Below are 14,656 nucleotides of genomic sequence, written 5' to 3'. Positions count from 1 at the left end.
CGTTCAGGTCTTCCAGTTGAATAAGAAATTCTTCAAAGTTTTTATTGTAGCTTCTGATGTTGAATTGATGATTTTAAGTTGAAAGGTTGGATTGTATTGTTGACATCTTGTGAATTTGGAATCGAAAAGTCTTCAATGTCTAATAAATCCAAATCCTCCATCAAATCAGCCATTTTTTGTTCTGTGTTTATAATTATTGTGTGCCAATTGTAGATATCCTTGTCCTCAACTGATTGTTATTTTTTGAGTTAATGACAGCATGAGATCTTGCTCTCCAACTGTTAAATATCTGAATGAGTTGGTATGCCTACTAAGTGCTACTATATGTGCTGAATGCTATTGTAAATCTTGAGTGGTTTAGTATTTTTCCTCACTAGGATAACATCTCTAAACGTTAAACCCTGAGCTTCATGTATAGTTAGTATTGTTAATGAGCCAGCGGGAGCCTTGTTTTAACAGCTTCCAGTACCATTTGTTTTTCTGATTGCGTGAATGTGAGGATTAAAATTTGTGGTTGTAGGTTGTGAGGTTCTCCGTTAGTTATTGTTGGTTCAATTGATCGAATAATTTTATTTGTAGTGCAGATATCATTGTAGTAGTTAGACAACAGACAACACACATCCATTGGACACCTGTTGGTTACTGATTGGTAGGAATCCGGATCCGCGAAAACATAAATATTTTTCCAGACTGCTGGTAAACCACTTCTTTCGATGTAAGATATTTGTTTTGAGTCTCCAACCTACTATCTCGTCTGCGCCTGTCAGCTCAGAGACGAATCCCACGAAGCCGGCGTGCATAAGACAGCTTCATCGATGAATACGCGCTTATATTTTTTGTGGCAGCCATTAATTAGAAACGACGTCACAGTTCTGTAATTTGATTGATGATTGAGTTGAATTCTTTCCATGTTTCTCCTGTATAGTTGATCTTATTCCTTTGATTGCGGCTCTTGTTTGAGTTAGTATGAGGTCTTCCATTGGTCGATGTTTATCAACAATTAGATGTGTTTTTCCGCTCCCTGGAACTCCATCAATCCATCTGATTCTCGGTATCTTGCATCGAGATATATCAATTTTCGAAACAGCATCCAACAGTTCCTCATTAAGCATCACTTGAGTGTCTCGACTAGTAATATTACCAAGTCATCCGCATAAAGAAGTGCGTTCATATCGTGACCTCCAATCCTTAGCCCTCCACCGATACATTCACAGATATCATTGGAAAATGACCTTGAGGTTGTGAATGAAAGTCATACATAATTTCGCTCCTGGGTTTGGAAGATTTTGTGTTATAAATAGTCACGGATAAGTACAAATTTTGTATTAATTTCATTATTAATTGTTTCTTGATCACGTTTTATCATTTTGTTTTAGATTTTAATTCTTAATTCTATTTTATAAGCCAAACATCGTTTAGAGGTTATTTTGAGGTTAGGTTTTCGAGATTTAAAAATAAACATAGATAGTTTACTTGACTAAAATTATAACCAAATTAAAATTCTATCATTTATAAATCAATTATTATTATTGCAAGTAATATAATTTCTTAGATAGGAAGATGAGCTCAAGTAGAACACCGAAGGTTATTAATAGAAATGTACACATAGCGGGAGTACTTACGCGTTCCCAAAACCAAAATTCAAAAACGCCAAAACCAAAAACCCCAGTTCCTCAAACTACTTTAGCCGAAAAAGTTGCTCAACTACAAAGTAGCCACACTAATTTAAAAAACCAATTAGAAGTAACTCTAAAAACGTCTGAGGAAGAAAGGTTAGGGATGGTAGAAGAAATTAAATCTTTGGAACTGATTATAAAATTACAAGATGAAGACCATAAAAAAGAAATACTAAATCTAAAAAATCAAAATCTAATGTCGGAGGAAATAAAGAAACTAAAATCTAAATTTGATAATACTAAATGTATGATAGAACCTCCGTCCAAATGCAAAAAAATAGAATCTAACCTAAATGATGGGAAATGCTCTGAAAATGGTCGAAATAAAACGTACAGTGAGGTTTTGAAGACAGCAACCAAAAATATAGCTGAGGGAAATAAAGATAGGAAAGGGAGAGTTCTGCTACTGACGTCCAGTCATGGACGTGATTGCAGTGATCTCCTTGATAAAAGATTGAAAAATAAATTTGATGTCCAATGTTTTTTCAAGCCAAGTGCATCAATTAATGCAGTTGTAGAGTCAGCTAGGGAACAAACTAAAGACTTTGATGAAAATGACTATCTAATTGTACTGGGTGGCTCAAATAATATAAATGAACCTAACTTGAATCATCTTCCTCAAGTAACAGAAAAAATCAAGGAATTGTGCCACTCAGCAAAAAAACAAACTTAATAATAAGTACTATTCCTAATAGGTTTGATAGGCCAGAATTAAATGAAGCAATCAATTCGACAAACAAATCAATCCATAATACAATCAACAGCCTAAAAAATAAGAATTCTAAAAACTGGGGATTTGTTTTCTAAATGAAAGGCTGAAAAGACATAACTTCACTAATCATGGGTTGCATCTAAATCGATCTGGCAAAGTAATCTTTTGTAATAGATTGGCAGAGCTGATTGAAAGCCGTTTGCAATCCTCTGGTTTAAAAACAGTAAAAAAAACAAATAACGATTTTTTAGTAAATTGGCTCAAAACAGGGAAAGGGAAATAGCTACAAATGCTAGAGATAGAGTAGCACAAGATGGTAAGGTTTTTAGTATTTATCATCAAAATATTCAGTATCTTTGCAACAAAATTGACAGATTAGAAGTATTTCTTAAACAGGAGGATCCTGACATTGTTATTTTCACAGAGCATGGCTTAAAAATAAAGGAAATAAATCAAGTTAGGATTCCAGGCTATTCACTGAGATCAGAATTTTGTAGAATAGCTCATAGAAGTGGTGGTGTATGTATATTCACTAGCAATGCTAAACATACCCAAACGTATGAACTGGATTTTGTTAAGAGATTTTCTGTTGAGATGGATTTAGAGGTGACGGGACTAAGGTTAAAAATTGATGATCGATTTGAGGTAGCAGTGTTAGGTATCTATAGGTCACACAATGGAGACTGGCAAAAATTTTGTGAGCTGCTCCATACACTTTTGGAAATTACAACCGCTCGTTTCACAAATGTTATAGTAGTAGGAGATTTCAATACCGATTTTGCCAGGCAGGATAAAATGACAGAGGATATTAGAGATATTATTAATATGAATAATTTAGAAATTAAGGTCCACGAATATACAAGAGTAACTCGAACTTCACAGACAATTATTGATAATATCCTCACAAATATAGAAGGTTGTAATGTCAGGTTAGGTAGCTCAGATCTATCAGATCATAACTATCAAATTTTAGATGTTAAGTTGCAGGGCCAGAATCCAAGCAGAAAAAAAACTTTTGTGAAAGAAATTCAGCAATATGAGCTAGGAAATATAATTGTTTGAAGCAGGAACTGCTTCAAGAAAATTGGAGTAGTGTTTATAACAGTTGTAACCTAAATTACAAATATAAGCAATTCATTGATACTCTAAGATTTCACATTAGTGTATGCTGTCCAATAAAAAAAGTCAAAGTAAAAAGTAAATTAAACAAAGTAGATGAATGGATAACTGAAGATATTCTTACTCAAAGAAATATTGTTAGGGAAGCTTATGAGGAATTTAAATTAGTGAGGGATGTTCCGAGTGAAGTCAAATACAAATGTCTAAAGAAAAACTATGCAAAAGAAGTGAGGAAAGCTAAGTGTAAGAAAACAGCTGAAATATTAACAACTAGTACCAATTTTAACTCTGCTGTTTGGGAGGTAATTAATAGAAATAGGAGAGCAGCTCAAAAAGATACAGTTACTAATGTCCCTAGGATAATCGATGAACATGGAAATTATATGGATGATAGTATAGACATTTGTAACTTTTTCAATAAGTATTATCAACAGGTTGCATATAATCTCCAAAAGTCACTGAACACTAATACTTATAATACAACTACATTAAATGCTGAGCCAATTGAAAAGGTATTTAAATTTCATCCATTATCAAGAGATGAGTTGTCAAGAATAATAAAAAATTTGAATAACAAAAAAACAGTAGGATTGGATGGGGTCTCAAGCAAAATTTTAAAAGAATGTGAAAATGAATTACTGGACCCTTTATTGCATCTCCTTAATACTTCACTAGAGCAGGGTATTTTCCCTGATGATCTGAAACAAGGAAAAATTTTGCCAATTTTCAAGAGCGGTGATTCTGAAAGAGTTGAAAATTATAGACCCATTAGTATTCTAAATGTAATAAGTAAAATTTTTGAAAGAGTAGTTTTAAATAGGCTATTGATGCACCTGGAAGAAATTAATTTCATATGTGATGAACAGCATGGGTTCCAGAAAGGGAAATCTACTAAGACTGCAATAGTATCCCTTGTTGAAAGACTAATAGATATAATAGATTCAGGTGAGAAGGCAGCCGCAATATTTCTTGATTTATCCAAAGCTTTTGATTGTGTGAACCATAGAATATTATTGGAAATACTAAAAACTGTAGGTGTGAATGGTATAGAAATAAAATGGTTTGAATCATATCTCATAGGTAGAAACCAGTGTGTTGAGCTTACCAAGGTGGATGGGAATGAAATAGTAAAAATTAAATCTCAAAAACTGGAGGTCCAGGCTGGAGTACCTCAAGGCTCAATTCTGGGTCCCTTACTGTTTCTGTTGTATGTGAACCAATTACCAAAAGAGTTAAAAGATCACAGAGCTCTGTTGTTTGCTGATGACACATCGCTTATCTTTAACAATTATTTATTAGATAGTCTAGAAATAAATGCTTTTACTGGAGTACAGTCAATTGTCCAATTCTTGAAGCAAAGGCAATTAACAATAAATAGTAAGAAATGTCAATTCCTACAATTCAAAAGTAAATATAATTCAGTAGAGGATAGAGAAATAAATGTGTTTGTAGAGGAAAATGAATTAGACCAAGAAGAGAAAGTAGCATTCTTGGGAATTTTATTGGACAGGAAATTAACATGGCATCCTTACATTGAGAGGATATGTAATAAGATATCATCTGGGGTATTTGTCCTGCGGCAGCTTGCTAGGCTGAATGATAAAAAACTACTGTTAACTGCTTACCATGGACTTATACTATCTCATATTAGGTATGCTATTTTAGTATGGGGTAATTCATCTCAACAAAATATGGACAGGTGTTTAAGATTCAAAAGAAGGCACTCAGATGTATAGAGAAAGTGAATAGGTTAGACTCTTGTAGGCCTTTATTTAAAAAGCTTGGTCTATTAACTGTGCCATCTTTGTATGTATATGAAGTTGTAATGCATGTGAAAACGAGTGGTGTGATCCAGAATTCAGATGTTCATGAGTATAATACGCGAAACAGAGCAGATTATCATATAATGGGTCACAATAATAGGTTATTTGAACAAAAACCAGATTATATTGGTAGGAAATTTTATAACAAGCTACCTCAAATCTTGAAAAGTAATGATGATTTGAAGATTTTCAAAAAAAAAATAAATAAAAAAATATTTAGTTGATAGAGCTTTTTATAGTGTACAAGAATTCCTTTCAAACCTAAACTAGGTTGAACTACTTAGTGTTAGAATTATTATGTAATAACATGACTTGTCTTATACTCCATGACTGGAGTCTTTAGGACGTAATCTTAAAAAAAAAATCATATGTAAATATGGAGAATAAAATCGGGGACAACAAACAGCCCTGTTTTAAGCCGCTTTCAAACTGAATACCTTCTGTCAGCCCTTTCTCGCACCACACAGCAGATGATACATTATCATACAAGCCTCTCATCATTTGGACAAACTTATTCTATACACCTATCTCTAATAATTTTTAAAATGATAAGTTGATTTCATTTATATCAATAGTCCTGTCTATTGAGTAGCTATAATATTCATAATCAGACATTTTTCTCAAATGTCAAGTGCTACACAAATAATTTTGTGTACAATAAAGTACGTCCCTCCTCACACACATACTTGTTAGCTACACAAATTATTTGTGTAGCACTTGACATTTGAGAAAAATGTCTCTTTATGAATATTATAACTACTTAAAAAATAATCGGCTATAATCACATTATAGATTACCTGATATACATCTTATGTAAAAAAACTTATGGGATAATGAATTATGTTGTGTGCAGATAAAAATAATATAATATTTGAACCTATGATAGGTTATCCAGCAGTACAGGAGAAGAAAGTAAGAGGGGAGATTTGAAAATTTCAGATTAAGGTAAAGGATAAACAGAGATGGACACTAAATATATGGTGACCTAATTGATTGTTCGCTGGTATCACATCCAATGCTGAGCAGCCACCTCCCCAACCCGCGCTTAATGACAGCAATGCTGGCCCCCTCGGAGTCAGTTGCAACATATCCCAGGGAAGGTTACGGTAAAGGCAATGATCCAGGTAAAAAGAATTGGATGAATCTAGGTGTTGGATGAGTCTGGGAATCTGAATACCTATATGTAATCTATTTCTAGTCTAATAGTTTTGTTCAATGTTTGTGAATATATTCCAGCTTTTTGATATATAAACTGCAAGACTTTTTATGTAGAGCTGCCTTATATTAAGAACGGGGAAATCTTGAAACATTAAGTTTGTGGGATATCTTGCACTCTTCTTAAGGATTTTTTTTCATAATAACCTTCTGTGAGACAAAAAGAGGTTTCAAAACAGCTGAAGATGAGCCACTTCATCTTCTATGTTGTGAGAGAGAACAAAAATAAGGCATAAAAAAAAGAAGAAACATAAAAAGAAGAAAAAAAACATCAAATTAATCGGAAGATTACACGATGTGAATGTATCTTCATGTAAGAAAAATAAATAAATAAAACTAATTAAATAATTAATAAAATGCATTTCCCGCAAAATTAAAGACACTTTTATGAATAAATTGCATTTAAGTAAGTTATGGCTCATATTGAAGATTTATTTATGTTCAGCTAGAAATGATAGTGAAAAAAATATTGTATGACCATTAATATTTCTAAAAGGAAGGGCCTAGTGCATCAGGTAAAGTATTAGAATATTTAGCATTGGATTAACTCACAATGCCAAATTGCATGAGGGAGAAAACACTTTCCAATCTATGAAATATTGAATAGAGGAAAATAAATAATGGGATTACTGTACTACTGTATTAGAATTTAATTATACATAGTCTACTCTATGAAGAGTAGATAAAGATCATGCGCATTATTGACAAAAATTCACTAATTTAGCATTTATCTTGAAATGACCAATTATCCTGCTCTGTAGTTATGATTAAAATATTTTAACATGTACTGATTAGCCCCCTATTTCATTTTCTAGTATCCATATTTCTGTCAAGACTATTATTAGCGGGTTGTTTTCTAATTTCATCATTTGCACTATGAATAAATCAAAATTACTTCGCAGACTGCGTTTATTTTGGTGAATAATTAGTGTTTCTCTGTTACTTATCTCTGTTGACATTTTTACTTACTGACACTGTTATTATTGTTGAGTTACCTGGCTGCTCTGATGCACTTCTCACGCTCAACTTTTTCACTTGTTCACTGTTCTTGAGTTCAATAACTGATGTTCCGTCTTTTCTCCTTGTTAATATCTTCCCTTCCTTGATCCATATGTATTTGATGTCGCCTCTTTTGAAGATCTCTCTCGCAATCCTGAAAATCCTTCTTCGTGCAGGCGCTAGACTTTTGTTCACATAGACTGGATGGTCCGTTGTTTCTCCCATCTGCCTATTAGAAAACTGCCTCGTAACTTTCCTTTTATTCAATATATCTTGTTTGTCTGTTCAACGAACGAACACTCTTTATTTAAATAATTATTAACAAAATTAATTAATTATTAATAATAATTATTAAATACTTGAATAATAATAATTATTAACAAAATTAATTAATTATTAATAATAATTATTAACAAAATTAATTAATTATTAATAATAATTATTAAATACTTGAATAATAATAATTATTAAAATTATAACAATTAACAAAATTATTTCATGTCTGAAAAATGATTTTCCATGAAAAACGCAGAATAGTTTTGTGCAGCTGTGGATAGAGTGAAGCTAGCCACCATGGTAGCCAACGACAGGCACATGAAGAGAGAATGGGGCAGTGCTATTGAACTGTAATTTGATTTCTGTATTGAGTTGTAGTCACAGAAATTACTACTGAAGGCTTTTTCTCAGTAAGTAACTTTAAATGTGTGATGAGAATTTGATTTCCATGTTGCTTTGTGGACACAGAAATCGCAGCTGAAGGGTCTTATCGAGTGTGTGTCTTTAGATGTCTAGTAAGACTTGATTTCTGTGATGATTTGTAGTCACAATGTTCACAGCAGAAGGGTCTTTCTCCTGTGTGGGTCCTTAGATGAATGATGAGATTTGATTTCCGTGTTGCTTTGTAGTCACACAAATCACAGCTAAAGGGTCTTTCTCCAGTGTGTGACATTAAATGTCTGATAAGATCTGATTTCAGTGTTGCTTTGTAATCACAGAAATCACAGCCGAAAGGTCTTTCTCCTGTGTGTGTCCTTAGATGAGGGATGAGATGTTTTTTATGTGTTGCTTTGTAGTCACATAAATCACAGCTAAAGTGTCTTTTTCCTGCATGGGTCTTTAGATGAATGATAAGATGTGATCTCCATCTTGCTTTGTAGTCACAGAATCCGCAAACATGTTTTTCCACTTCGTGTATTCTACAATGAAGATTCGATTCTCCAGTGTTGCTGAATACTTCACCATACGACTGACACTTTGTTGATTCACTATCACTTGCTGCATCAATCACATTCTTCCTTGCATTTTTGATTAGTAAGTCCACCTCATTAAAATCTTCTTCAGAATCTTCCATCATAGAATTCCCAGGAGTTGCATCAATGGAATTATGGGAGCTTGAACCATCTTGTTCCTCAAAGTATGGTGGACATAGTCCAGATGACACATTTTCAATTTCATAATTCTCAGATACTACATCTGAATAAAAACCTTCTGTTTGCATCAATGCATCTGAATAGTCCGTTTTGAAAGATGTGTGCTCTTCCTTAACTTCTTCAGTCTCGAATTTCATGTGTTCAAGAACAGAGGGGCCAGAGTTCAGTCTATCTAAGGGGAGAGAATAGACGCTTTCAATCTGCAGACAGGTGTCACTCTCTTGCTTTATTTCTCCACTTCTCACTTCAAATTCAGCTCCAAGTTGTTGTTGTTTTTCTTCTTCATCTTCTTCAACTAGTTCCTCTGGTTTGAGCCAAATTATTTCAATGGGATGTTTCGAGTAATTGTGGTCCAAGTATTCACTTTGATTATCCACATTGAGTTGGGTGTGATACTTATCTTCAATGGTGTCTTGATGTTGATCTGGTTCATGGATTGGCCAATCACAGTTGTCCATGTCTGGTCCTTGATGTTGTGGATGAGGCATCGACATTGAGTCGTCTTGACCTTGAGAATTCAGATCCAAGTAACCTGGCTGAATCTCGACTGGACTGGATCGACTGTGGCCTCCACAATCTTCTCCCTGTAAGCAAGTCAGTGGCTGAGTTGGTCACATTTGGTGGAGTACTTGACAGATGAGCTATCTATCAACAACTATTTCACAGTTTGAAACAGATTTAATAAATTGACTTTATTTACAGGATGAATGGAAACAGAATGCCGAATATAGTGTTCAAAGAGAAACTTCACTCAAGAAGGAAAAGGGGCAGACCGAGAATACAACAGGAATATGAGATCAGGGATGATTTAATAAGGCTTAGTTATAGGGGATGGAAAAGATTAATAGAAGATAAAGATGCTTGTAGGAATGTTGTGGAGGATGCCAATACTCATGTAAAGAACTGACAACTCTAAATTAAATGAAAATCCAACTCTTAAAATTGATCGTTTCTTTACTCAATACTAAATCATCACTATTTGAACAAAAAAAGATAGCAAACTTTTCTTTCAAGGGTTGCCAGGCAACGAAAGTGAATTATATGGTAGCCATAAAGGGGATTCCCTTCACACTACCCCACCGTTTAAAAATACCTACTGTTCCTTCGTCTCAAACTATATGGCGAGGTTGTTGTGATGGTTTGATCTCTACCCCCGGGCGCATAAGGTGGGTCATCCTCCTCCGACTCTGGCACTTCCTGCTCCAGGTTGTCTTCCTCCTCCTGTTCATCCACAACCTCTTCAGCAACGTGACTGGAACTTAGTCTCTCCTCATCCTTGGGTTTGATGCAAGGTTTCAAGCGATTCACGTGAACATTGATCTAGCGACCTGGCAAGATCACCATATAGTTCACTGGGGACATCTTCTTACTCACTTCTAATGGTCCTACCCAGGGGAGATGGAAATTACTCGATTTTCCAGGCTTTACTGCGGACTTGTGCAGATAAACTGCATCTCTAGCTTTGAATTCCCTTGGTTTTCTGCCTTTATTAGCGGTTAGAATCCGTTTATCTGCTGCTTCCGAGGAACTCTTGACAGCTTGTTGATAAGCCTCACCCAATCTCATTATCAATGTCTTCAAATGCTCTCCTACTAAACAAAGCTTCAGGTCTTGAAGTATAGGTTGATTGGCAGGTAACACCATGACCCCGACAGAAAGAATGGGGAATACCCTGTTGGAGAATAAGGAACAGAATTATAAGCCGTCAGAGCGTGAGGCAGCCAGTTGTACTAGTCTCTATCATCCCGTTGAACAAAGTGAGCCATGCTCTCATTGAGGGAGCGATGTAGCCTCTCTATCCAGGGCCGCCCCGAGGTTAATAGGCGCCCGGGGCGAGTTTTTGATATGTGCCCCCCCCACAGTATAGCGCGGTAAAGTAGTATTTAAAAGTAAAGCCACATTGCTCTTCCAGGAGAACTTCCATTATGGGCTTCATCCTTTCCTTGATAATCATGCTATAGATTTTGTGAGCAGTGTTTAGCAAACTGATTCCTCTATAGTTGTCACAGGAACTTTTTAGTCCAGTCAATATAGACATAAGAAATAGGGTGTGCTTGGAATTAATATTGTAGTTCTGATCTAACAATCGGAAGATATTGTTGATCAAAAACTAAAATTCATCAAAATTTATTTTTTCTTTAAATTTTACAAATTATTGAAAAATCATAACTCAATACTTATTGGAGATAGAAAATTCGGAATGATCTCATTTTAATCAGAATTTTATAATCTGAAACAAAGGTTAGACAATTTTTTCCGTCCGATCACTGGATTTGGCAGAAATAGCTGAAAACTGGAAAATGAACTGAAAATGCGTGGTTTTTGGGCCACTCTGTATCTAGCACAAGGAAATTTTGCATGAAGAAATTGGTTCTGGACTTCTCTCATGTATCCAAATGATATATTGAAAATTCAGAACTAAAATATAAATTATTGCAAGCACCAATGTATATAGTGACTGGACTATATTATCTCCCTTCTTGAAAAGAGATTTGACTGTAGCCACTTTCCAACCTTCTGGGATCCTCAACTGTCTCCAGCACATAATTATTTATCAAATGTAGGAAGCGAAGTTCGATGAAGAGACCCCATGCTTGAACAGCTCCATATTTAAACCATCCGGCCCAGCTTGTCTTATCTTATACTCTACCTTCTATTCTGCAGGCTAAAACCTATTTAATTTTAAATTTCCGTTGATATTTTTCAATTTTTTTCAAATGTTTTGAAATTATTCAATTTAGGAATATCAACGGAAATTCAAAATTAAATAGGTTTTTTTGCCTGCAGAATACAAGGTTAGAAAAGAGTATAAGATAAGAAGTTTTATCACCCAACTTGGGACAATGAAGCGACCAATGACGACTTGCAGGTTGCAGGAGCAGAGAGCGCGCACAGGCTCACTCAATGACTGGAAAAATATACGCCTATGCTATGCGTAGAGTGACTGTATTTACCAAAGTTTAGTCAGTGAACGTCAAGTTTTTATTGTTTATGCCACATTCACACTACACAAGTAATTGTTTTTAACCATCAAAATTTAAAATTCCTAGTCTTCGTTGTTTCTGTTTTTTTTTTTTAGTGAAAATGGACTAAATTTTAGAAAAGTGGAACCATAACCCTATCTCGGACTTTCAAAATATTATCTATATTTGGGAGAGAAATAGTACAAGGAGTATCCTTAGTTTTTCTCTCCCAATCAGTGCTACTTTGTAAAAATTATATAAATAAATAAATAAAAAAGAGTTATACATATAAATGGATTGATAAGAAAATAGTTCAAGACTTTTAACGTGAAGGTGAAATAAAGGTACTTGAATCGATAAAGTCGACGCGGTTAATTATTATATGACCGTTCGCCCTGCCCTTTGGGTGGCCTTGTCACCTAACCTCCCATTGCCTTCTGGGTGGTATGCAGTGGTCTGAATTTTTGCTATTCCCAGCTGGTTACATACTTCTGCAAATAGCTTTGACAAGAAGTTTTTGCCTTGGTGTGTCATCAGTCAGGTTGATACACCATGTCTGGATATGATTTGCATAATCAAGGCTCTGGCAATTGATTCGGCAGTTTGATCTGGTAGTGGGAGGGCTTCTGCAAACCTGGTGAAGTGGTCTATGAAACTCACATAGTAACGATTTCCATAAGTGCTTGTTGGCAAGTGACCAACCACATCCATTGACACTAATTCCATGAGATAAGTTGGTTCATAGGCTTTTCCCTGGGGCACTCTCAAGGCACAGGGAGTTTCACATATGGCACAATTGTGGCATCGTCTTACATACTGTTCAACCTCTCTTGTCATTCCAGGCCAGTAATATTGTTGTTTAACCCTGAGGAGGGTTCATTCTTTCAATGCTGGGGTGTCCAGCCCAAGGAGTCTCGTGACAAAGCCTCATAACTATCTTCCTCCGAGAGGAAGGTACTGCCACCTTCCACTCCAATGGTTTACTTTGGCCTCCTGTCCACAGTTTGACAATTCCATTACCATCTCAACAGACAACAGCACCATTCCACCAATAGCTGTGATAATAGCATCAGTATCCAGGATTATTATTATTAGTGTATGGCTTTGAATGGTGGGGAGACCCAAGGGTATTTCCACCTCGCCGTGTATAGTCCACAGTTCCCTAATGGGAAACCGGACACTAAGGTTATAGTGAGCACAATACTTTAAATTTACATTTTTCCCTTCGGATAAAAGTTCAAACATATACAAAACCGAAACAAAACCACTAAGTCAAATTTAGAAAATATTAAATTTAGACAATAAATTTAGAGCCGAAAATTTATAGCACGTTACAATTTTGCCATGGCAACCATATTGTATCCAGGATGAACTTGACTTTAGATTTAGGATAAACAAGTATAGGGGCTTGGCTGAGTGCATCCTCAAGTTTATCAAATTCCTGCTGACAGTCTTCATCCCAGATGAAACTGTGCTTCTCCACTGTCAAATTTTTTAATGGCTTGGCTATCCCAGAGAAACCCATTACAAATCGCCGGTAATAAATGCACAAAGGCCAAGGAAACTCCGTATTTCTGTTTTATCTTTGGGTACAGGCACTACCTCTGTAAACAAAGGCATAGTGCATGACAGGTGGTTGATGGTTCAACAGGTAGGTGTCTACTTCAGCACAGGTAGGGCTCCTACACCAATAAAAACACTAGCTGATATAGTTCAGCTGAAATCAACAATTTTTTTGGTGTAGGAGCCCTACCTGTGCCGACGTCACCAGAATGCACTATGGCTTTGTTTACGAAGGTAGTGATACAGGCCAGTTTTAAATAGCTGATACTTTTTCAGGATCCAACAAGCCAAATTGCCATTAGTTAAACACAGCGTTATCTTGCCGAAATGACAGGGCATAATTATTTACTCTGTTCTCTTTCTTTATTTAAAAACTAAAAATCCAATCAGCCGCCATTATGGATAGAACTATCATAAAACATTTTCATTGATGCCATCTTTCTTGTTTTAAAAATACCTTTAAAATGATGTACCACACAATGGGTGTTGACATTAAAAATATTATAGTTACAACCCCTTATGAGGGGTTGAAATTCAGTTGTACGTCAAAAGGTAGAGTATTCGACCAATAACTTATTCTGGAAGTTTTAGTATTATATCTACAACAGTCTTCAACTTATTGAAGGGTTCCCATACATATGACTCACTCTGTATATAGATCAATACACAAAAACCACTTTTTTGGACTGAGGGGGCCTTGAAACTTATAGCAATCTAGAATTTGGGGTACCTTGATTTTTTGGAAAATAATGCTTTTTTTATCTATGGTATGCTAATAGGCTAGCACAGGGAAGGTAAAAATATAATAATAGTAGGCTATTTTATATTATGAGTTTTGAACATGGATTAACAGTCTCTATTTTCTTCTCAAACATCTGCAAATTGTTTATTGAGAAATTTATAAATTACAGGAATAAAAACTAACCTTTTTTTAGCGATCCTGGAAAATTGATGGAATTGCCGATGGCTTCAAAAGACTTTTATTGGCACTTTTCCAGAAGCATTAAGGATGGAATGCTGTGAGCAGATTACAGAGTGTACAGTTGGAGCAAATCCCTCTTGTCGAATCTTCACTAACCACTCCTGAAGTCTTCTCTTGTCTGCAAGGGGAAAACTGAAAAAAGCATATGAAAGTGAATAAAAGAGTAGTAGTAAG

The 14,656-nt window shown here is 35.2% G+C and overlaps 1 protein-coding gene across 9 annotated transcripts in view; it reads right to left on the bottom strand.

The window, feature by feature from the left end:
• Positions 1 to 14,656, bottom strand: part of LOC111058417 (allergen Tha p 1) — a 56,513-nt gene that overhangs the window by 40,482 nt on the left and 1,375 nt on the right. For 6 of the 9 annotated variants that reach the window (XM_039421286.1, XM_039421284.1, XM_039421283.1 and 3 more), the window contains exons 2-3: positions 14,426 to 14,614; positions 7,953 to 9,558 (exon numbers count right to left, since the gene is read on the bottom strand). In XM_039421286.1, the coding sequence (XP_039277220.1) occupies positions 8,308 to 9,468 (1,161 nt within the window). In that variant the 5' untranslated portion in view covers positions 9,469 to 9,558; positions 14,426 to 14,614 and the 3' untranslated portion in view covers positions 7,953 to 8,307. Of the gene's footprint in view, positions 1 to 7,952; positions 9,561 to 14,425; positions 14,615 to 14,656 lie in introns of those variants that run through there. The other 3 variants (XM_022345962.2, XM_039421281.1, XM_022345950.2) reach the window with 3 other exon arrangements.

This window comes from Nilaparvata lugens, chromosome 2 (genome assembly GCF_014356525.2).
Source record: "Nilaparvata lugens isolate BPH chromosome 2, ASM1435652v1, whole genome shotgun sequence".
NCBI lineage: Eukaryota > Metazoa > Arthropoda > Insecta > Hemiptera > Delphacidae > Nilaparvata > Nilaparvata lugens.
Note: the sequence above shows the minus strand (reverse complement) of the source record. Positions and strands in the feature narration are given on the sequence as shown.